Source organism: Anarhichas minor, unplaced genomic scaffold (genome assembly GCF_050575085.1).
Source record: "Anarhichas minor isolate MPS153535 unplaced genomic scaffold, ASM5057508v1 ptg000016l, whole genome shotgun sequence".
Taxonomy (NCBI): Eukaryota; Metazoa; Chordata; class Actinopteri; order Perciformes; family Anarhichadidae; genus Anarhichas; species Anarhichas minor.
Genome location: NW_027466462.1, coordinates 2,419,553 through 2,444,202, shown reverse-complemented (window position 1 = coordinate 2,444,202; position 24,650 = coordinate 2,419,553). Strand labels below are relative to the sequence as shown.

Sequence of the window (24,650 nt, the reverse complement as noted above, 5' to 3'; positions counted from 1 at the left end):
ACCTTGGAGCGGAATGGAGAAGAGGTGGGGAAAGAGAGGGGAAAGGCAGAGAGACAGAGCGCGAGAGAGTACGGAGGGAGGGGTAAACCGGTTCAGCAGGTATACAGAGAGGCCTGACCCAGTCTCTCCCCAGCCCTGTTGTCACCGTTATTTCTCACGCGCATGCGCGCTGGCGCCTGTTTCCTGCTTTTCAAATGAGTACCTGTGCTGCGTTTTTTTGGACCCACCTCTGACTGACTGTGTGTGTGTGTGATCAGGATATAATCCTCCGTTTTTTTTCTCTCCCCTCAACCCGCTCTCTCACCCACTCCCGTTATTTCAGAGCGCTGTAGGTGATATCCGTCTTTACCTGTCCGAGGTAGCACACCTGAGCGGACTCACCTGTCCACCGAAACACGTCTCTTTCCTTTTTTTATTGAGTGCTGCAAAGATAATCGGGTAAAGAGAAAGGTGTGTACGGACACAAAATAGCGGGACCAAGTTTGCGAAACGAGAAGAAAGGTGTAAGGAGGACGGAGAAGAAGGGACCGACACCTTCCATTTTCTTTCTCCTTCCAACTTTGGAGTTTCCTGCTTTTGTAACTTTTAGTTGACTTCACGTCGCGACAAGCGACTTCGCTACCAAACTCCAAATAAAAGGACCGAGTATTAATTAATCATGCCGAGGACCTTTCTGGTGAAAAAGTCGCATTTTTCGCCGGTGAAGCGAAACTGGAGCGAACTCCCCGATCATGAGCGAGGCGACGTCTACGTCCCAGGTGAGTCCACGCCGGTGCAATGAGCCATATTTGTTTTTTTTAAATAAAATATCAAACCACCAAAGCGCAGGCAGGTGGCGGGGTCCCGACGCGTCTTTGGATGCTTTTACGCACGGATTTGTGGATTTCATGCGGTTTTGGATCCACCAGGAATGTCAGTGGGGAGGGGGGGTCGGGTTGTGATTGTGATTGTAACGGGTCGGCTGCTGTCCGGGGCCACCGAATAACGGGAAACACAGCGGGCCGTGAAGAGAGAGTGTAGTTCCCGCATGAAGGGGGATGTTTTTCTTTTGGCTTATTCAACCTTCATTTTAATGTTTTGTTTTTGCGTTTCAACTTAGAAATCCGACTTAATTGAAAAAAATATAAATAAAGTTTTTTCAAACTTCACACAAAACACATTATATCGGAGCAAAAGCTGGTATGTTTGCTCTTCTATTTTTCATATCTGCCGTTGTGTTGCGGCCTAACAAACTATCACAAGGGCCCGTTGCTTTTCACATATCGACCTTCAACCCCCGATTACAGCGTTCTTCCTCATGCTTAGCACTTCATTGACTTACGTAGCCCAAATAAAGGCCTATTATGTATTATATGACGTTCAATTATGTATTCTTCTTTTTATTTATTTAGTTAAAATCTTTTGAGGCCTAGTGGGTTGTGATTTTGGTTGTTACAGTTATACCCAAGTTGTCCTCACATCCTTAAAAAATAACTCTTCTTCAGGCTTGTTGGATCAGTGGCCCACTCATATGATGACATTTCACAGCGGGCTGTCTCACAGGAAATACCGTTTTATTGAATTGGGTGCCCCAACTGAAAAAACGAACAAGATCCGACATGTTGTTAACTGTCAAATTTGATCTTCATGCTGTGTTTGGCCCCAACTTTGCATTTAAATGACACGCAAAGGGAGTCCACCCCTTCCCCAACAACTCCTCTTGAGAACAGTCTCCATTGTTGCCGTCGGCGGAGTTTTTATTGTAAGACCACGTCGGTATCAGATAACAAGTAACGGACTACACCCTAAACCTCTTTCTCGCTCTCTCTCCCCCTCCCCCTCTCCCTGTCTCCTATTCTCCACATCTCATCACCGTTAACTTTTAATCATTGACTTTTACATCCTCTCTGGTGTTTGAAACCGGAACATTTGGACGAACTGAACTGCAGGTCGTGTTGAGGTGGTTTTAAACAACTAATAATTCTGTCAAATAACAGTCAATAATCTTAATGGGAGCATGCAGGTGATTCTGGAATCATCAACTAATGTGATACGCTTTTGGAATCTAACTTTACGCATATAAAATAGACAATTACCGATTTCATAGAGCCACATCTACTTGTTTATCTCTGTTAACTCTGGCTTTTAACCACTGTTGATCTATCCAAAATGAGAATCAGTCATATAAAACTTGATTTTATTAATCAAAATATACAATTTTCCATGAGAATTTATCCGTAAGATAAAACAAAAACTGAGCGTCAGTGCGTAATTACGCGTAGTTAATACTCCTCACCGAACGCAGCAACTGTCTCAGCTCACGTGTTTGGTATGTGCCGTTACTTGACGTACCTGCCTGACGTGTGCTTCTATGTGCCGTGGACAGAAGGAGTCACACAAACAAACACGCACAGGTATGATAATTGCAGTCAGTGCAGTCAGAAACAGGCTTGTTGAATACCTTTGAGGTGCCAGATGCCATCAGATTGAAAAGTTTTGTGTGGGTGTGTGTGTATGTGGGTGTGCAGTGCGTAGGAGTTTATTTGTATCCCTTTATCCACAAACATGTGCCAGGGCCTGTTTCTGATGGATCATCAGTCCCTGATCCTCCTCTGACTTAGACACACGTAACAAGTGTATTTTATTATCACTCCCACCGGCTGCGTTATCTGAGATCTGGCACAACATTGCTCATAAATACAATAAGAGTTTAATATAGAATAAAAAAAAACTACAACAGGCGTAAAGAAGTCTCGCTGCTATAAGAATAATAATAATAATGATATGATTTACAAAAGAAATACTTAATAGTCCAAGATAAAGATGGTTCTACTCTACCATTTATTTAATTTACAAGTTAAACACAACTTTAGTACTCTAGGATCCAAGGGAAAGACAATGTGATCATTTTATATATATACGTATTCATATTATTTCACAGCTTGACCAATACTGGGCTTTTGAGGCCAATACCCTCATATTCAAGTTCAACAATTTGATTTTAATTTATAAATGCATAACATTTCAGTATGGATGCTGTAAATGTGGTTATTACATGACATTTTGTGTTTATTATCTTCTGTTGACGAGAGTCAGATGAGAAGATCGATACCGCTCACATAAACTAGAGGTATCGGTCTTCTCCTTTAACTTTTTGGCAACTACTCCGGGATGTCAGCCAATCGGTTTATCGGTCGGGCTCTAATTATGTTTTGTGAGATCATCGTATGACACTGATGGTCTATCCTGAGGCTGCTGCAAGGTTAATGTTTATTTAATTGGAGGAAATGTAACGGACCCTAAAGCCTACTGCGGCAGACCGTACGCCTTCAGCAAACACACACACACACACACACACACACACTGACAGACTCACACCTTGTGTTTGTTAAAGCTACCTACCGATTGTTGACTCTTTGTCTTTCTCCCAACTGAGGGACGTTAAATGGATATAGAAATAAATTCAAGAAGTGCGTTTGGAACAACACAACTCGTTCTCTCTTCGACTGAAAACTCACCCTTCCTCCCAAATGCACACACACACACACACACACACACACACACACACACACACACACACACACACACACACTTCATTTATTTCATTGGTGAGGGGGAAGGAGTGAACAAACAATACAAGATGAGATTAAATGTCCAGCCAGCAGCAGTCACCACAGAAACTATCAACACACAGGAATAAATTAGAAAGAGCTGAAATCACTTCAACAGTTTGTAACGTATAGAAACCATAAATGTGTTTTTATTAATGTTTTTTCCCACTAAATGTCCGCTGTGTGATGCATTTTACTGGGACACCGGGCGAGATAGAGCAGTAAACTGAATATCTTTGAGTTGTGGACAAAACAAGACATTTGAGGACTTCATCTATGGAAACAGCGACTGCCATTTCCCACCATTTTTTAACATTTTATATGCAAAACAACTAATCGATTAATCAACAGATTAATCGAGGATGATAACAACCGTTGCTTACTGCCCTACTTCCCTTCTTCGTTATTGATTGCCATTCAGAAGGCACTGCTTGTGTGTTGAATAGAAACACATGAAAATATGTTGTTTTCCAGAGGACGCTAGCGTCACCAGCACGGGGAAGATCAAAACAGCGTTGAAATACTTGAAGTGGCTTCAGCAGCAGTGTCCCTCTTTTATGTAGGAACATTATTATAGCAATAATATGCAGATTACTGCAATAAGGCAGTACAACATGTTGGCATTACCTGGTTTATGCTTTGGTCAGATTCATTTTCATTTTCATTTTGACTATATTTTGAGCTGTATTTTATTCAAACAATACCCAACTGAGTCACTGTAAAGTAAACTTATTATGGATATCCGTAGAGGCTGTGCGAGTGATATCTCTTTAAAAGGAGCCATCTTTTGCTGCGTGGCAGCGTACCGTTATACCTCTGTTGCTTTACAGGTCGCTTGTTGTGCCTTTTCATCTTTTGCAGCTCGCTGTGGGGCTTCATTTGCATCTACATTTGAGTTTTATCTGATTGACGCCCTGCAGAGTCAACTGATTCGTTGTCTTTGCTGAGCTGAACCACACCTGCCTCCGGGCTAACCAAACGCATGGCACAAAGACACGCACACACACCTGTCTGCTGCACTCTCAAAGGTTTCTATAACCCTACCTACATCTCTCTCCATCTCCCTCTTTGAGCTGTGTTTTGTTAGATTGTGCTCACACACTCACACTCCCACACACAAACACATAGAGAGGCATCCACCCCTGCGGAGGTGGATTGTTTGAGGAAGGTACAGAGCCGGTGCTGCAAGACCGTCTGGTCGGACAAGTCTAACTGTAATGGTAATGTGGTGAATGTGTGCGTGTGTGAGGGGGCGTGTGAGGAGGCATGTGAGGACGTGTATTATAAGTAGCACAAAACAAAAGGCCAAACATGTGCACACCCACACACGCAAATACATCTTTAACTCTGCATGTTTGCTAATTGAGAGATTGTGCAAATATAGCAACCGATGGCTGCACATTGTCAAATTCAGTAGTACAAGAAGAAACATCTACCTCGGTTTGCTTCTTTCTCTCCATGTCCCTCGTTCTCTTCCACTCTCTCCGCTGAAAGAGGGTTACATTTACAGCAATGCTTTATTTTCATGATATGTCCGTGCGTGGGATGTGATGTGTTTCCACAGTAGCTCCTTTTTTAGAATGATCAAATCACCAAAACAGTCTGTTTTAAAGGAGCAGTCGGGCAGTTTAGTTCTCCATAAAGCTGGTTGACTGGTTGGAAAATGGTAAAACTTGACTTTACCTTCAGTCCCTAGTAATCGGTCAATCTACAATAACACTGGATCCTACATTTTCCCATAATGCAACTCAATAATCACTTAGTCATGCTGAGTTTCCAGCCGCCTAAAGTTGGATTTCCGACTTGGAAAGTCGAAGGAACCCCACCAAGCATGCCCTCAAAATCCTAAATGGCTGCTCAACAGTAGATAAGCTGTAGTAATATGCTGTTTGTTAGCACTTCTATCATATTTGTGTCTCATTAAATCAGTCATACATACAGTACTGTCCGACTTCTATCTGTGGGCATGTTGTTAGGATGTTTGTACGCACAACATACCGACGTAATGCGTTGTTATCAACTGGTATTGCTAACAATGGAAACCGAAGGCTAACCTGTCTGGAGCAAAACCCATTAAGTTGTCCGACTTGTACTGGAAGGCAGTCAACTCGGGTGTGACTTCTGATTTCTGAGGTTAATCTTTCTTTAACTCCACACCCTGTTACTCTGAAATCACAAAACTTCTCTAACATGACGTAGTAAACTGAACTTGGCCTTCAACATTTTTTCGAATCCTTATTTTTCCAACGATCAAAATCGTACTCGCAATCATGATAAACGTTTTTCATTGACATCCACCATGTGTCCAAAAACATGACTCCAAACGTGTTTCCGCTGCTCCCAAGTGATCCCAAAAAAAAACCAAATTGCTGCAGGTTGAAGAAGAGACTTGAAAGGTGACACTGACTCTTCCCCTCTCTCCCTCCAGTCTGCATCTACCCTTCGCCCATCCTGATGATGGAAGCCGAAGCCAGCCCCGCCGAGATGACTCCGCTCTGCCTCACCAAACAGTCTCTCTCCGACACGCAAACACACGCCGAGCTGCCGTCCAGCACGATGCTGGGCCGGCCACAGAGCCTGGCGCCGTCATCGGAGGGGAGGTCAGATCTCAGGAGGAGGGCGCAGGGCGGCTCTACATACGTCCGGTCCAAAATGAAGGTGAGGAAACGAGCAGTGGCTGCATTTTAGGACCTTTATCACGAGATATTTTGACATATTTATGCTGGTTTCTTCTTTCCCAAAATGAACATTAATAGATAATATAATATGTACTTCCAAGGTGTGAACCATAGAAATAGAGTTGGAGTACGACGGACATTCACATTCAAATCAATGTGTGCCGTCACCATAACTAACAACTATTATGGTCACTAATTCATGACTGCTCCCCTGAAACTGGTGTGTTTTCTTTCTTATTGAACGGCTTGATTTGTATAATTTCAAATGCGACATTGTCAAATTCTGATTTCATATTTAAATTAAATGATTTGTGTTAGATTGCAGCTCAGTCTGTCACTTAAACTGGTGTATATTAAGTAAAACAAAGGCTTTATAATTGTTTTGTAACATAAATATCAATATTTTCTCTCCACCACAGATAACCACAGGCGATTTACGCCCCGACCCCTCTCCTCTCCCCCTCTACCTCCCTCCCATTCCCACCCTGACATCCCTAACGCCAAACACCACCGAGATGCCAGTTGCCTCGACGACAACCCCCGAACCCATGGAAGCGGTCTCCATGGTGACCAGATCAACAGGTCAAAGTCAGAGTTTGTCGACGGGGCCGACAGGGACCTACGTGTGCCAGGTACGTTTGTTCTTTATTTTTTAATTTAGAAAAACGTTTTTAAAATCGGAAATCAATGTAATGGAATATTGGGACGTTTAACGTGAAACATTTCCAATTACATAGTACTATGGTATACTATGGTATACTATACTTTTGGTGGGGAACACTGAATGTGAACAAACTTTGTTTGTGTCGTTGTTACAGGTTTGCCAGAAGACCTTCTCGTACCAGCGAATGTTGAACAGACATCTCAAGTGTCACAACGACACCAAGAGACACCTGTGCAGCTTCTGCGGCAAGGGCTTCAACGACACCTTTGACCTGAAGAGACACGTACGCACGCACACAGGTAGCTTACACGTTTTCTTTTCGCACGTGCGTAAACACAAATGTAATAGATGCAAGAATATGACATTTTTCCGTGTTTTCAAAACAGGCGTCCGTCCCTACAAGTGCACGCTCTGCGAAAAGGCCTTCACCCAGCGCTGCTCCCTGGAGTCCCACATGAAGAAGATCCACAGCGTCACCCAGAAGTACGCCTACAAGGAGCGACGCAACAAGCTGTACGTCTGCGAGGAGTGCGGCCTCACGGCGGGGACTCAGGATGAGCTGCTGATCCACCTCCACTCGCTTCACCCCGACAGCGCCCTGTTGAAGGCGAAGGCTGCAAGGAGAGCTGGAGGAGGACAAGAGGATGAAGGATCATCGCCAGGCTCTCCTCAAGGAGCGGATAGTGATGATACCAGTGGATCAGCGGGGCAGTAGAGGGGAGGGGAGCCTGAGGACATAAGGACCTATAAGTGAAGATACAATTCAGATTACATAGCAGTGGGGAAAGGAAATGTATATATGTGTATGAATGTACGTGTGTGTGGATTTGGGATTCTCTATATATCACAGACTGCCGCTTTAAATGAAATGCACTAAAAAAGGCCAAGTCTGACTTTGACCAGCATAGGCCGCATTCTTTTACATGGGATTGTAACGTGAGCTCATTAACATGTCCGACAATATCAACATTGTTTTCTTAATCTGTATTGAATGTAAATATTTCCTGTGGGCGTCTTTGTACAGCAAAAAAAGAGAAACGATTTTTTACTTTGTTCATTAAAAGGGAGTAATATATTACAAGATAATTCATTTTCTTATCTTTTTTTTTTTAAAGTTGTGCTTTCAATGTAAACTACAATACAGATACATTCTGGTTCAACGGCATTGGAAGTCAGCTGTGTGACCTGTGACTGGTTGATTCCTGGTGTGGTTAGAAAGAACAACGTTGCTGGATAATGAGGCCCGTAGAAATAGGAAGAGTAGAATAGGTTTCCCAATCAACTCAACGTAGCAGGATGGTCAGAGCGGCGGCCATTGTTCTGTGTACCGTTATTTTTTTTCTTTCCAGCACAATTCTCAAGTCTGTACAGTGAACATACAGCCACTACTTAGTCATTGGTTAGCTTAGCTTAGCACAAAGACCGGAAACAATGAAACGGCTAGCCTGGTCCCGTTCAAGAGTAGCAAAATACCGGCACCTGTAAGGCTCACTAATTAACACTTTTTTATCTTGTTTGTTAAATATGCACAAGAGCCTTCAGGAAGAGTCCTGCAGTATTTCTCTAAATATCCTAGAGCCAACCAATTAACCAATCTGTTGACTTATCACTGCAGTTTATTGGGGGGGATTTGATCCTATACCCTATATACCTGCCATAAGAAATAATACTCAAGTATCTCTATATAGATGCTTCTGTAGGTCATATAATCCTGTTAGTTAAAAATGCAACCGCTGTTGAACAAGCAGACCATGCATTCCAGTTGCATGTCCTAACAATAACAGGTGCATGCAACAGTGCATTGATATTCACACATGCGTGTGCATTGTCAAGACTTGATATATTAAAATGCATTGTGCTATAACAGTGGTAGTGTTAAGTGACACGCACTCAGTTAAATTCTGAAATTAGTGGGTGGTGGAAAGGTAATGAAGAACACAAGCATCACAAGCACAGCATCCGAGTGATGACCGAAAAGGTTGTTACAGGCACAAAAGGAATTCTTGGTATGACTGTTGGCGTATTGTTAGCTGTAAATCATGTGGTCACATGGGGAAATATGTTCTGTAATGAAAAATCAGAGGCATGTCATTCCATCCTCTGAACAAATCAGCCGAGTTTTTCAACATTAATGTGTCTTTACAGCCTCCGCAGCCATCTTTCATTTGAATACAAACGTGTGACTTACTTACGCTTTACACTGCCCCTTCAAACTCTTTGAGTGCATGAAAGATGGCTGTTGTTATGCATTAATTGTGCTACTCCCCCCCCAAAACTTCTGACTGTGTTTCAGTAAGAGAGCGGTTGTGGTTTGGAGGGCGAGGCTGGATTCTCGGTCTCTGTTGGGTCTTGTTGGAGGAATCCTGCAACCGCCCTTCAGCCTAAGGAAACAGGCTAGCGGATTAGATAACGGTCTTGGAAGTTAACTGACACTGATTGTATTAAAGAGGCCCAAAACTCACAGGGTCGGGTTCACCAGCACAATCCATACATTTTAACCGTGCTTCTGCTTTTGGTTGGTCCACCACTCAACAACTATTAGAGACAATCATTGTTCCCACAGGCCTGAATCCTGACTTTTGTGATCCCCTGACTTCTCTTCTCGCCCCACCACGACATTGACATTTGTGGTCTTTAGGGAAATGCCTCAGCGTCTATTGGATGAATTGTCATGAGCTCATTGAATTGCCAGAACCATCTGTGCATTGAGAGAGTAGAGAAGAAGAAAAAGTAGTGTTCCTTTACCCCACGAGCCACTCAAAGCAGTGGCCGTTCCTTGTACCCCAGAAGCCATCAGTCGTGGCTCCAATCAGACCGGTCTCTGAACCAGCAGGTTAAATCGGCTTCCGTCACGCCCACTCCAGTGAGCCAACTCCCACGATTCAACCAATGCAGTAAGTCTCCACGCCAGTAGAAACAGAAACAGTTCTTCTTGATCTTTCCCTTCAGCCTCCGCTGCTGCTGCTGCATTGTGGGAATCGAGGAATGTTGCAGGCGTTTCGTTTTGAAAGTGTATCCTTTTGTTGTTTGAACATTTAATTTGTTTTTGTTGAGCTGACTACCATTTTTATTCCAATGCCGAAACCGTTGCCAAAGGCCTCGGGCACCGGCACATAGGCCTTGGCAGAGTCTTCTCTCTCTGCTGGGCTTAACGGCGCATGTGCCTCATGAGCTTCACCTGTAACAATGAGTTGAAGCCTCAGAGTACGTTCAGCGTCTGGCCAATTAAAGGTATTCAAACAAACGTTGGGATCCTTTTTGACAACAATCTGAAATTGGTGCCGATGTGAGACCCAGAGTAAGATTCATTGGGTCCCACACTTTCCCCACTTGAACCCTCATCCAACTAGCTCCTTAATGAGGTGTAATGTGTGTAGTTCCAACTCTAATTTGCTCTGTTTTGAATTTCTGGCTTTGAAGTGAGACGCCACCCCGGTAGGCTTGGTATTTTATTAAAACTCTGTGGATTTACTAACGGTGTGTGTGTATACAGTATGTGGTAAGAACTATTTATTTGGTGTTTGTGCGTAAAGTTATGTTGCAAAAATAAAAAATTTAGAAAAGTTGATATAGTTTTGAATTAAGTTTGAGAGGGATCTAATATATTCTGTATTTTATGTATATGATTTATGTGAATAGTTTCGACAGTACAGTGCAGTACTGTAGATGTACAGCATCCTGACTCCATGCTGAATGTATAATAAAGTTCGTCATTAAAGTGCGCCCCGCCTTCTTTTCCGGTGACGTGACAGACGTCAACCCGGAAGTGCGCCGCGTCTTTGAATACAAGGCGCCAGCGCCCAGCTGCAAACCCCCGAGTTAAAGGTGAGCACAGACACGACATACTGTAATAATTATATGCAAAATCTCCCGACACGTGTTGCTTACTACTTTTGAATATGGTGGCGTATCAAGGACAACGTTGACATGGCTAACTAGGGTCTGCTAACGTTAGCATACGTTAGCTTACGTTGCAGGACCCGGTTGTTGTTATCACGTGGTGTGTTCGTATTCCACCAGTCCACCGTCTCGTTGCTCTCTTGTCAGACCCAAAGGGATGCCAGCTTCGGAGCCGGTCCGGTTGGGTCGGAAACGGAACCTGCCATCCTGTCCGAACCCGCTGTTCCTCGCGTGGCTCACTGAGCTCCGGGACCAGGCGAGAGAGAAGGGACTGAAGATCCAGTTCACGTACCAGAAGGTATTTATTGTATACTCTGTTCACTTCAGGGGCTGTTGTGTGTCTCTCTATATATATATATATATATATATATATATATATATATATATATATCATGCATAATGGTCCATTTCTTTAAAAATATATACAAGCTAAAAAGTAAAAAATAATACCATCATTTCTTTTCATGGACATCAGACATATTCAGTATGTTGTTATAGTCCAGTTAACGGTCATAATATTTAACTGTTTGTACAGAACGCATGACAAAACCTTTAAGTGCAGCCAATAATTGAACAACATGGAGGAAATCAATGGAAAACACACTTCATTTACGTGTGTTTTTGTCTGTTTTCAGGCCATCAGCTCTTTGAATAAGTATCCATTACCGCTTCAAAACGCCAAAGAGGCAAAGATCCTGCAGAACTTCGGAGACGGCATCTGTAAAATCCTGGATGAAAGACTGCAGCGGTACCGTAGAGAAAACGGTAAGACACCTGAACTGTTGTTTGACTCTCTTTTTTTTCGTAGGACTTTGTCACGAGACAAGCCCGTTGTGATTCTGTTAAACACGAGACAGAAAACTAGAAGTTGAAGTTATCAGTTTACACCAGCTGCTCTGTCTTTGTCCTCCTCTGCTGTAGGTCCAGACTCTCTCCCTGAAGGACTGCCCCCTCCTGGCAGACCGGACAACAACAGCCTGGCTCCCTCCAGAAAGGTAAATGGGGAGAGTGTGTTTGTCTCACTGTGTAAAGACACGATTACATACCAAAAATACAGCAATCGTAACATTTCCAAATGGACAAATTGTTGGAAATTTGTATATTCCTTGAATGTAAGTAGTTTGCGTTCTGATTAGAAACCGTTATTAGCTCCGGTGCTGCTGGTGAAAATGATCTGTTGAGGACCACATGTGATGAAACTGGTACGCCACCCACCCCTAGATTACTTCAGTGACTCGGTGTGATCGCTTACGTTTTAATGTGTTTTCTCTTTCCTTGTAGAAGAATGCAGCTGGGGATCAAGGGAAAGAAGAAGGAGGAGGAGGGAAGAAGAAGAAGAAGAAGAGGAGGGAGTACGTGCCCCAGAAGAGGTCTGGGGGTTATGCAGTACTGCTCACCCTCTACAGACAGTCACAGGTGCAACTTTCACCATCACAGTAGTTATTCAATTAGTAAAAGTATTGCATTGTGGCCTCAGTAATTAAAAACACAATGTGTCATCTCTCTCTCTCCAGATCGCAGGAAGCAAAGGTTATATGTTTAAGATGGAGCTGCAAGCCGAGGCTCAGCTTCTCTGTGATAAGTCTTTCACTGTTGTAAGTGAAATATTGTTTATAACACAACGTTCCCAATCCGCCCTTTTGCTCTTGTTAACCCCTGTTAAGTGGGTTTATTTTCAAATTAAGTCGTTTCCCTTCTTCCTTTTTGTTCGTGTGTGTGTGTGTGTGTAGCCAGATTTAGGCAGTAAGTACACCGCCTGGTCTTCAGTGAGCACTCTGATCCACAAGAACTTCATCACAAAGACCCACAACCCTGCAAGGTACACAGGAAGATATTTATATGTATTGCCATGACATTTGTCAGAGGCATTCATGTTCCCCTCAGGATGCTGATGTGGGCATTTAGTACATCCTTGTGTAGTTGCTGGCATACATGTCTATAGACTCTTAGTGTTGCTAATCATATGAATACAGTGAAGACAACTTGTTTGGTTAGCCGATGATGTTCCCTCTCCTTCCTCGCTCAGGTATTCTCTGACTGAAGAGGGTCTGGCTTTGGCGGAGCGACTTGAGTCGGTAGAAGAAGACACTAAAGACGGCTCTGAGGGGGACAGGGAGGAGGCTAGGAGTGAGGAAGAGGAATGTGGTGCTGGGCTTGTGGACCTCACTGCTAGTGATGACGAAGAAGAAGAAGACGGAACATCGTGAGTGTGCTTTAAATGAGTGACGTCTTCACTTTCCGCTCTTTTTCCTGCTGGAACAAAATAAATCATGGCCTCCTCACAGGCCTGCAGAGAGGCCGACGTGTGTCGCCCAGCAGAGGAGTGAGGTGGACGGGATGGGTTTTTCGGGAAAACCCCAGAACTCACAGGCAACGAGCAGAAAGCCGAATGCAGGATGTCTTCTGCCTGGAGCCTACGAAGTTATCCTCTGTGTGGACTTCATTGAGACAACCGGGTAAGAGAGCATGTCTGGATGCGTCCGTGTGAGTCAAAGACGTTCAAGTGTGTATTTCATGACTTGTTGACTTGTCCGTGCAGCGGGAGCAACCACCGCAAGGATGAGCTGGTCAAAGAGCTCCAGAGAAATGGAGTGAACTTCGATGTGAGGAAGCTGAACGTTGGAGACTTCCTGTGGGTTGCTCGAGAAAAGGTTGCACCTGTTCCAGGTAACGCAGACACACCCAGAAAGATCAAACTAAGGGAGTGATGTCAGAGAAAACAAGAGAGAACGGTTTTAAAACGGTGTTATTAAAAGTTTACACGCCTACTTGAGGCGTGAATATCACCATATGGTATTTGCATGTCGCCCATATATTCACATGAAATAAGAATGCATTATATAATCTTTCTCCAGGTCAGCTGCGTGCCCCTACAGGCAGGGAGCTCGTCCTTGATTACATCATCGAGAGGAAGAGGATGGACGACCTGTGTGGAAGCATCATTGACGGACGCTTCAGGGAACAGAAGGTCGGTTGCTGCTCGGTGCAAATTCTTCTAATTATTAATTTATTTATTCAAATTATTAGTAAGTTAAACTGTAAGTATGTCGGTTACCTGAGATCCTATTGATGCCGTAACATTGCTTGTTTTGTCTCAATAACAGCCAATAAATGCTTTAAAATATTGAATTAAATGTTATGTAAATTGTGTGGAGAGCAAAAGAAGCGATCCCATGGGCTCTTTAGCTTTAAATGAGCTGATGAACAATGACGTCTCCCTTGATCTCTTCCCTGCATCAGTTCCGGCTGAAGAGGTGTGGTCTCCGGAGGCCCTGCTATCTGGTGGAGGAGTGCGGGTCGGCGGCCTCCCACCTGAGTTTACCTGAGACCACCCTGCAGCAGGCCATAGTCAACACACAGGTGCGTGAACACACAGGCCTACACTTGGACTACAGCAGATCCAGACCAGTATGTGGGTCGATATTATTGTGTAATACTGGTTTAACACAAGTACGTTTAGGAGTATTTATATATATGCAATCGTTACAGGATTGTTGGTGTGTGTGTGTGTGTGTACGTACGTTGTGTGTCTGCACTACTCATATGTGTGTGTGTGTGTGTGTGTGTGTGTGTGTGTGTGTGTGTTAGGTAGTCGATGGCTTCTTTGTGAAGAGAGTCCAGGATGTGAGGGAGTCAGCTGCCTACCTCACCGTCATGACGCGGTACCTGATTAAACTCTATCAGGTAACACACACACAGTTCATTTTCTTAATACACACAATGCTTGTCAGTAGGATCGTCCCCAAGATGGAGTTTAGTGATTGTTTTCACAGTTACGTTGCTTTGTATACTATCTCCTAGATGACACTGAGCCATGCTTTACATTCGGTCTTGTTCATCTTTACTTCAGAACTGTACGCTGATCTGTCGCTCCAGAGAGCTGGAGGGTGATGGAGGGAGTGATGAGGAGGAGAGAGGAACGCCCTCCTGCTCTCTCATCTCTTTTGCAGAGTTCAACCACGGTGCAGTCAAAAACAAGGTGTGTGTTTGTGTGTGCACGGTTTCGACAAGCACTTTGAATTTGCAAATGAAGAAATACTGCAAAAACTGCTGCTCCTCAGCGAGAGAGTTATTCAGTGCCTTATTTTGGGCTTCAACAACGCACACGCGTGTTGTTTCTCTCTCTATATATACAGTGTGTGTATATACATACAGTGTTACATTGTGTGTTTGTGAATCCCTGTTTCCCTTCTAGTGTCAGACGGTGAGAGAAGTGTTTGCAAGACAGTTGATGCAAGTTAGCGGTTTGTCTGGAGACAAGGCAGCTGCCATACTGGAGCAATACAGCACTCCACACAGGTAACATCTCACCCACTCACCAAGAAGTCTTCCCCATTACCTCCCTTTTGTTCCTGGTGACATACTCGTGATGTCAAGCAGCACCAAGAAGCCTCTCTTTAGATTGAATGTGAACGTATCTGGTAGTGAGCACCAGCAGAGATGATATCGTGGATGCTGAAAGAGCAAATTAAGTTTCAGAAATGTAACATTTCTGCCAGTTATGCCTATTTCTACTTTTATTTGAATACAAATAAGTTTGCTTCCTCAACAAACACAAGTCTCTCTTTAATCTTCCTGCTTCTCTCTTCACGTCAGTCTTCTTACAGCTTATGAACGGTGTGCGAGTGAAGCACAGAAAGAAAAACTCCTCTCTTCCATCCGACACGGGAAGCTCAAACGGTTTGTAACTTGATTTTATGATTGGCGTGGTGTTTGTTGTTACCCAGTCAAGACAAAGAATCATACGACTGACTTCACTCAACTAGAAGTTAAGTTGAGCGTGACGTGTTAACTTAAATTCTAAAAGGACTTTGATTTGTGAAACCCTTTCTACACACATGGAAAGAACAAGAAATATATGCTAAATAAGATTAAATACATCAGAAGAGCTACTTAACGATGATACAAGGAGCGACTGATGGTTTTTTTTCTTTGTTTTGCAGAAACCTTGGTCCCGCTCTGAGCAGAACGGTTTATCAGCTGTACTGTACTCAAGGAGCTCTGTCATAGACGGTCACCGTGAACATCTGTCATTCACATCTGTCTCAGAGACAAACTCAGGCTCACTTACTGTGAATACATTGAAACTATTAGTTCCTACTTTACTATGTAAATACAAAGACGCTGCTATATTTCAATCTCTGTAACATGCCATTTGTATAAAGAATTTCACAATTGTATCCTCGTACTGCATCAATAAAGTTTTATTTTGAATAGTATTTTATTGCAAATGTGAAAGGACCAGTGTGCAGGTTTTAGTGGCCTCCAGCGGTGAGGCTGAATACTCTTCTAACCCTCTTCAAGCGCGTCAGAGAACTACGGTGGCCTGAAGGGAACGTAAAAGAAACGCGTTCCCAAGATTCCTTTCGTTTGTTAGCATGCTTAGATTTTAGCCTTTCGTTGGGTTGCTGGGCTGTTTGCAGAGGGAAGCTAATGCTAAAGGCACTGAACTCTGGGATTACGCCATCCGGGAAACCGTTAACCGGAGCGCTGTGTCTGGGAATGCCTAGGACTTTTTTCGACATGCTATACTGTGACTTTTCGAAAAAAGTGATAGTCATAGTATAGCATTTCGAAAAGTCATAAAATACTCATAGTATACAATGTCAAACGAGTAATGAAAGTTAAAGTATAGCTGCTATACTATATTCATCCTGATTAAGTGTATGTTGTAAAACAACGAGTTTATGACTTATTTCATGGCAAATGACCCAAGTTAAACAGTTTTTCTAAATTGATTGAACAAAATGACGACATGCCGTTTTCAGGGTAGATTTTTTTCCTTAGTTTAATTCTAAAATAAATATATAGACAAAGGAAGCGGAGATATCTGGTGATTCCACCAGAAGAAAACCAGGTTGCTCTACTGGCAGCATCACGGGAGAGTAATTGGTAAATCAGGCAAATTTAATGGAAAAATAAGCCATGTAGAAAACAAACACATCATGCTGGATGCTCCAGCAATCAGGTGGTTGAAAAGAATAAAAATACAATGTTTGCTGCTTTTGAGTAATTCAATAAATTGAGGAAATCTGTCAATGTGCACACCTACAGGGGATCTCAGGAGTTATACTCTCTACTCATTGAATAAGAAATGTACTTGCATGTTTCTGTACGAGCCGGGTGAAGCAGATATGTATGGAAGTTGGGAATGCGTGGCTTGGGTGCACCAAAGAAAAGCCACGGCACAGCGGTTACATTTTCTACGGTACGCCATTAGGACGATGTGAACGCTACTAAATCACATGAATAAGAGTCTGGATATAACTTAATAAAACAAAGTCAATTGAGAATCTAAATGTGTGGTAACTTGTTTAAGAATGTCTTGCTTTCATAGGTCGACTCAGATGGTATTACGTGTATAATTAAAATAAGTGGATGATTGTTTGCCTCAACCCTGCCATCTCCACTATGGTCCATAACTTGACAATTTATGATATTTACAAAAAATAGGAATACAAAAAAAAACAACCTGTTAATCTGTTCCAAGATGAGTCCCGTCTAACCCGACAAAGTGCCGTTTCGATTGCTCTCTCCTTCTCAAGGAAAGGTTCAAATGTGATTAGGTCTGCCTTAAAACAACCGCAGCACGGCTTATGTACATTGAAATCAGCTTCGTAAGCATTCCTCCTTCACATACTGGCTGCACTTTCTTAGTGCAAGGGTTCACTTCACAGCCAGTGTGAGCAGGAGGATATTTACAGAGACCACTTATTATTTCAGTGTACAGACGGGCACGCAAGTGTTGTATGAACACACGCCTGAAAGAAATCAGAAGCCTTTCTTTAACCCCACCTCCCTCATGGTACAATAAGAGCGCATTGTTCCCCGAGTTCAAGCTAGAGTCTCTCCAATGGTCCCCATCAAGACAAGCGCATCTTTGCTTTAGGTTTGAAGTGTGTCTGAATCAAAACGCTGCTGCTGTTACACAGTCAAATATTCAAGTCCACGCAGATCCAGCTCTTCTGTTTTGCCTCATCAGTCGTGTGAATCTGAGACGCTTGTGGTCGGGGTTCCCCCAAACTCCCTCGGAAGCAACAGAGTGAAACTTCACCTACAGGTGAAAAACATTCTTTTGGTTCCAGGACAGAGTTAGGCAGGGCAGTCTCTACGTTCAGATAAACAGCCGGTATCAGGATCCTGGATCCACTGATCATTCATTACCATGTTGGCTCTAATGTGTCCCTCTAGACAGCCATAGTGATGCAGGGTTTAGGCGAGGGGACCAAAACCTTCAGGAGAAACCAAAACCTTCAGGAGAAACCAAAGTCATGCGCTGTAACACGTACAGCAGTCCCCTTTGGCTCCGATACGCAGTTAGTCGGGCATGTCGATGCAGAGTTTAGGGGGCGGGACAAAGTATTTCCCGGGGCTCTGTGTGATCACCACGCCGGTCTTCTTGTGGAACATGGGGGCGATCTTTGGTGGCGGCTCGGGAACGGGCATGTCCTCGACCGCCTCGGGGTCCTCGCTGCGCTGGAGGTCGTAGGACACGTTACCGTACTCCCGGAGGAAGGGGAGGAGCTCCAACAGGAAGTGGCAGAAGTCCTTGCGGATGCCGAACCACCCTACAGATCAGAGGGGAATTTAAAGGGTAGCGTTGGTGTTTTTTCCCCCCCCATGTTTAGTGTCTAAATGATTAATAAAATGAATTCCTGCTCACGCACTGCAATTTGTTTTCCCCAATGGTGGTAAATACTCACAGTGGTTCCCCCCCTTCTGGCCAAACGTGGTGGCCATGAGTGTGAGCAGGGAGAGCCAGAGCGGGACGAACACGCACACGTAGCTCAGACTGTTGTGGCCGTCCAGCTTGTGCACCAGAAGGATCTGAGGAGACACGCGAATGTTAGGAGTCATTAGAAAGCCAACGTGCATGAAGCTGTGAGTGTGTATACGCACAAATACGCCTAAGATGGTGATGATCGAAGAAAGTAAACGCACATAAATAGCTTAAGAAATTGGTATTAAACTCTTTCTTTATGGTGTTAACTAAATATATGTATGTTTAAAGACTATACATATATTTGGCCAGCAGAGGGCAGGATAGGCACATTTTATGATTAAAGAACTTTTCTATAATATTTAGTGGTATGAACGATATCATTCTGATAATCTAATTGGTTTGTTTGGAGTTCATTAATATTTGTTCAAGGACTTGAAAAGGTGTAATTTGGGCCTGAAGACGTATATATGAAGAATAAACACAATATAACTCGCCTCAAAGGTGAGAAGGGGCACGACGATGGTCATCCAACTGATGGCCATGGTGATGTGAGTCCGCCGCTGCTCGGCGATGATGTCGATGGAGCGGAGGAAGAGGACCGACCAGATGATGTAGTAGAGAACGACCAGGCACAGGAAGGACATCAGGATCCACAGCGGGACACACACCACCTGCAACACACACACACACATCATTAAAGAAGAGGAAGGTAAGGGCAGCAGTGTCACCAGTGGCCTTACATCTGTGGTGGTTCTATTTAGTTATTCTTAATGCTTGTAATCTGTGCCACCGAGTCGGAATCAGATGAAATCATGCAGGTTCAGAAAGCCGTCCTCCACAAACAAAGGCTAATCTCTGCTCTACTTTGTGTGTTTGAGCGTCTCACCAGCCAGGGCCAGTTGATGATCCTGTCCAGCCTCAGAGCGATGAAGATGAACTGGAGGATGTTAACTGAACACAACACCTCCAGCTGAGGAGAGGAAGAGCGGAGGCAAAAGTTCAGCGCCAACACCATCAATTTCTCTCTCAAATAAAGTACCTTTCTACAGACAGGCAGGCAGACAGACTCCTTACCTCGAGGGAGCGGTCGTGTCTGAACCCCCAGACGCATGCTGCTACAGAGACGGGCGACACGAAGAAGAGCGGCATGAAGACGAGAAGCCAGAAGTAGTTTCCTCTCGCCACGCGGTCGCACACCAACACCTCGAACATCAGCAACAGGACGTGGAGCCCCACAGCGATCAGCATGGCTTTGAACTCCACACACGTCTCCCCTTCAGCCCTGAGAGAGGACACACAGATAGAATCTGAACGTTCCTAGTGTGAGCCTAAGCAATCTATTTCATGAGCTGGACTCCCTGCAGTATTGCATTTATAGCAGCATGTGTAGCCTTAATGGCAGCGGTCCCATTAATACCTGACCACTAAGCCAGGTGTCCATACACGTGAGAGAGCCTACCTGTACTGGGGGTTGTGCGCCCAGACTCCAGTGCCGACAGAGGCCCCGATGATGACCAACAGCTTCCACAGCCATATCGGGGTGAACACAGCCCAGTAGCTCCACTGGATGACTCCATCCAGCCTCAAGGACAGCAGCACAGAGAAGAGCAGCAGACACGAGTAGATCAGGAACTTACTGCACGCCGGCGACAGAGAGAAACACATTAGACAATGCAGAGACGATGGGATATGTGGAGTGTGTGTGTGAAGGGAAGCATGCAACTGGAAACTTGTGCAAATAAGAAAAAAAAGTAGGATAAGATAAAAAGTCAAATGTCACAGGATGTGATGCTATCAGTCATGGGTGCTCAATAAAAGGAGATACGTATCTTTGGCTATATCTAAGAAAGGGGAATTTAGATTAAATAGACTATAGTAGGATGGCGATAGTATAAGGAGAGTCAGAAACAGCTGGTACTGGTTATCCCTTACCCTTAAATAAGTCTAAGCCTGCAGCCATTGCTTTTGATGGCCTGTAAAGCTCATTAGGTCATAGGCTAGCTAACTGTATGTGCAACCTAAAATAAACTCGCTTTATTAAGTTCAACCTGATTCCTGGATGCATGAGTGAATAACTGACCAACGTTAGATAGAGATAATTAACGTATGAAGTTAAGTAACGTTACTTGTAGCAAACCTCTGGCGTTATCTTAGCTAGCGGGTTAGCCAGGCCTTGTTTAGCCAGCTAGCTACTTTAGCTACACAGTTAGCTACGGTGCTAGGTCGTAGCTTAGCTCAACGTACCTGGGATTGAAGTCCTGAAAGAGTCCTCTTAAATTCATGGTGTAAACAGGCTGGTTGACTGGCCAACATTAGCTCCCAGTGTCGTCAGCTGATTCACCGCCAAAGTTGAAGGCTACGCATGGTAATGTCGGTGTTAGTTGAGGTTTTCTGGTTCGGCTTCACTACAGCTCATTGCGTGTATTTTCTTTTTTTTTTAAACCCTCTGAAATCACGTGACTGTACTTCTTCTTCGTCTGTTCATTGGCGGCTGGCAAACAACGATTTACCGCCACCAGCTGGTAAGGAGTATGGCTCACAGCGGCTAGTTTTTTTTACAATATTCGAAATAGACACTCATTTTGTGAGTTATTTTGTTAGAATATCGATCGAGGAAATTAAACCAAGTCCAACAACTGAGGGTACTCCTCAAGTCTCTTAATTGTCGTTTCCTCGCTCCTCGATTGAACCGGAAGTTGTTTCTGTGCCGCCATATTGACGGCCGTCCCAAAGCTCTAATGTAGCTCGGAGGAGCGAGGATCGAGGATGGAGGAGGGACCTCGGAGGAGCCGTGAGCGAGGAACCACGAGAACAGACTTCCAGGAAGTCTTTTAACGGCCGACACGCCCCCTCATTGTTCATCAGTTATGTGATTGGACGCTGCAGCCGATCGGACTGACTGGAGTTTAACACCTGAGTGAAGACGGATCACAGAATAAACTCAAGCTTTATATTTGATTAGGTTTCTGATTCATCATCTGGTTTAAATATATGTTCATTGTAGTCTGAACAACAAAACGACCACAAACAACTTTCTTCATTTATTAGAAAGATTTGTGTTTTCATGATCTGATGTTTCCCTCAATAACTTTTATTATGAATACAATTAAAGTCAGAGAGAGCTGGAGGGACTAAACACTTTTTACATCATTCCTGAGTGTTTGATGAGTTGTATCATTTAAGAGAAACAATAATCATATTCTGGGTTATTTAATGGCGCCACAGTCACAATTTCAAAACGTACAGACGCAAATAATTCATAAATAAGACGATCGCATTCCGCCGGTAGAAATGGATCCTGCGCTTATAAACAGAACACAGAACAGTTTGTTAACAGACTACAGAGAGAAAACACCTCTATTTCCTAGTTCCTCTCTCCTCGCATGGTTTCCTCCATGCATCCCTGGTGGGAGGGACTAAGACGCAAGGAAAGGACGCAAGTGAGGGAAACGGGGATGCAATTAAGAGACTTGAGAAGTACCCTGAATCACACCCACTCAACACCTGTGGGGACTGTTGGGGAAACCGAAACTTCAACCAGCCAGATGTTATGCAGATGTTCCCACTGATGTCTGAATGTAATGTACATTTCTATACAGGTTTCCACAGAAACTCAGAGTTTCCATCAGTTCTGAATAACAAACATAATAAATCTACTGTTCTGTAGCAGAAAATGATTCAGTGGTGCTCCCCCTGAGAGATTTTTTAAAAAAAATACACCAGAAGGGAAAACGTTTAACCTTATATGGAAAAAAAAATTTTTGTTTTGTTTCTCACATTGACATGACAAGATGAAGGGAAGTTAAAAAGGTAACATGCAGACAAAAATACTGTGATAGAGATAATATGGAGTTTTCACATCTATAATAAGGAAAGCTGAACAGACGATGTTCTCTTTTGATGCAGCAGATAAGCCTTTGAGGCTCACCATTGTTGCTCTTAATAAAAGTTTTGATCCCCCCCAATATTCTCATCAGAACTTCATAAATGAGACACTAACTGGAGCCTTAAGTGGACACTTTGTCTCATGTAAGTACAGGTCCTTTTCCGCAATCAAGTCCAACCAAACAGCTGCTATTATGCAATCGGTTACCAAGGGCTCAAAGATGACCTGCTCCGTGGAGCAAATGACATGCTAATGTTTTATAAACCATAAAAATTGGGAACATGAGGTAGATGACATGGAAAATCAAATGCTGTAAAAGTCAGATAGTAGGTAAGCAGCTGGCGATATTGATTTTCCTTTGCTGTCAGATGTACGAGTAAACATTGAGCTTCCGCACAAATGACGCAAACACACCGTCATTTGAAAATGTGCTTTCTTTGGTATCTTTGTCAATTAAACAGCTTTTCAGTGTGCTGATCCCTCATTGGATTGACTTTGAATATAAAACAAACTTCAAGTAACATGAAAGTGCAACACAGAAAGATGCAAACATAAATGAATCTATAATTCAGCTTTGACTCACTTTTGCAAGAAAACTGCAGCTGCACCTCCAATGTGGCCTCATGGTAGTGCTTTGACTACAATCACTGATGTGAGCAGTATCAGTATCTGGTTCGGCGGTTTAATATGACTATATCCATGTGTTCAAATCTCGAGTCAGTAATCATTCAAACAGAAATAACCTTCAACATGTGCCACTAAAGGTGCCATCCTTTTCTGAATCACACTGCATTTTAATCCCACTGTTATGCATGATCAATATAAAAAAAAAAAAAAAAAAGCTTTTTGGTTTCTAAACAAAACAAATAAAAGATCCAATTTGACTTTTTCAGTGACATGCATGTCTCAATAGCTGTTCAATTGCATTTAAACTTCAGAAGAGAAAACCAGGTGTGCATTTAGGATCCAGATGGTCTCGGCCTGGGAAGTTCAAGGTATTCAAATTACTTCGTTTCCAATGCAAATATATGTAAATAGTGATGAAATGCATCTTTGTGTCCACCAACTAAAAGTCACATGCAAAGCTATTTGGACATAAAACGACAACGAGGTTGAAGTTCAGCAAAAGATCCGTTTCAGTCCGAACGCAAATGAACCTCTCTGGTCGTGTTCCGCTTCCTTTCACATCATGAACGCCTCCCTCCTGCAGATCCACCTTGTCCACTTGTGCCTGGATGGGTTGCTGGTTTGAATCCTTAAACTAATTGGCAATATCAAGGTGAGATAAGCGGGTAGTGCGCTAATCTCTGTGAGAGTCTACAAATGTTCCCTTGAGCAAGGCACCTAGACTGAAGAAGGTACCTTTAAAAGCTGGAGGGACAATAAAGAGGAAAAAAGGAAATTAATTAACCGTCTCTTATTTACATGTAGGAAGAAATTGTGTGTTTTGTTCGTCTTTATCAGCGCTTGACCATTCGGGAAAAACAAATATATTCAAAAATTAAATACGTACTTTCAACACTTCTGTCTTGTGACTCCAACACCCAGGATCATGAAGAAGAAGCAGAAAACCACAACAATGGTCCACCTGCTCCGACCTGATAAACCACCTGACAGGAACAATGAGTGTGAAATGAAATATCAATGAGATAAAGTTACGCTACATACATGCACGCATCGTTTCTTCTACACTTTTGTGTGTGTGAAGGCAATTTGAATGCAGTGCAGGAATGGTGGACTCCGCCACTAACAATGAAAACTACTTTAAAGACAGGTAATTGCAAAACGCAATACATTAACTGACTAATTAACCTTTTAACTGAAATGCAGTTGCACTTATTATAACTTCAAACATGAAACCTCTCTGCCAAACATAAAAAACAAAATGTTTCTGCTGACAAGGTTGAAAGGTTTACCGTTAACATCCGTCTCTCCCTTCAGACCAGGAGTTTGGTTACTTGTGGGTTGCAGTGGCGGCTCTGTTGTCCAGGTTTTAGCAGAATTTGTTTCTGGAAAAAAAAAAAAGATTTGTCTTGACTTACATCACAATATTTAAAGGAGACAATAGTAGTTTGTTATAGAGCGACAGCAACGTAGGAAGACATCATACGGTTGCATCAGGACACGTTGTTCAGCCACTGATCATATAGGTTTAATATTTGTTGGCGCCTTCTTGACAAGATAAAATGTTAATATAGTATATTAACTT

The 24,650-nt window shown here is 43.3% G+C and overlaps 3 protein-coding genes and 1 long non-coding RNA gene across 6 annotated transcripts; 2 read left to right on the top strand and 2 right to left on the bottom strand.

Moving 5' to 3' along the window:
* The first annotated feature begins 658 nt into the window (after positions 1–658).
* On the top strand, positions 659–7,647 carry ovol1a (ovo-like zinc finger 1a). The gene is made up of 5 exons (XM_076092253.1): positions 659–758; positions 6,019–6,248; positions 6,688–6,900; positions 7,087–7,231; positions 7,319–7,647. Exons 1-5 carry the CDS (start codon positions 659–661, stop codon positions 7,645–7,647), a joined length of 1,017 nt encoding a protein of 338 aa, XP_075948368.1.
* A 3,034-nt stretch (positions 7,648–10,681) lies between these two features.
* On the top strand, positions 10,682–16,051 carry mus81 (MUS81 structure-specific endonuclease subunit). Of its 3 annotated transcripts, XM_076092395.1 has the most exons (17): positions 10,682–10,757; positions 10,980–11,130; positions 11,468–11,597; positions 11,754–11,827; positions 12,114–12,248; positions 12,347–12,427; positions 12,563–12,651; positions 12,859–13,035; positions 13,118–13,288; positions 13,372–13,499; positions 13,688–13,800; positions 14,073–14,192; positions 14,421–14,516; positions 14,683–14,811; positions 15,028–15,131; positions 15,429–15,512; positions 15,776–16,051. In XM_076092395.1, exons 2-17 carry the CDS (start codon positions 10,990–10,992, stop codon positions 15,840–15,842), a joined length of 1,839 nt encoding a protein of 612 aa, XP_075948510.1. In that variant the 5' UTR covers positions 10,682–10,757; positions 10,980–10,989; the 3' UTR covers positions 15,843–16,051. The 3 variants fall into 3 exon arrangements, with proteins under 3 accessions (XP_075948510.1, XP_075948511.1, XP_075948512.1); XM_076092396.1 differs by lacking the exon at positions 10,682–10,757 and having other exon boundaries at positions 10,881–11,130; XM_076092397.1 differs by lacking the exons at positions 10,682–10,757; positions 10,980–11,130; positions 11,468–11,597 and adding an exon at positions 11,969–12,034.
* Positions 16,052–16,593: 542 nt separating this feature from the next.
* On the bottom strand, positions 16,594–21,035 carry tmem185 (transmembrane protein 185). The gene is made up of 7 exons (XM_076092398.1): positions 20,800–21,035; positions 20,015–20,191; positions 19,630–19,837; positions 19,442–19,525; positions 19,050–19,226; positions 18,536–18,659; positions 16,594–18,400 (listed from the first exon to the last, which is right to left on the bottom strand). Exons 1-7 carry the CDS (start codon positions 20,835–20,837, stop codon positions 18,150–18,152), a joined length of 1,059 nt encoding a protein of 352 aa, XP_075948513.1. The 5' UTR covers positions 20,838–21,035; the 3' UTR covers positions 16,594–18,149.
* Positions 21,036–23,109: 2,074 nt separating this feature from the next.
* Positions 23,110–24,052, bottom strand: LOC142950800 (uncharacterized). Its single transcript, XR_012954523.1, has 2 exons — positions 23,955–24,052; positions 23,110–23,812 (listed from the first exon to the last, which is right to left on the bottom strand). It is a non-coding gene; the product is annotated as an uncharacterized LOC142950800 (long non-coding RNA).
* Positions 24,053–24,650: the final 598 nt, after the last annotated feature.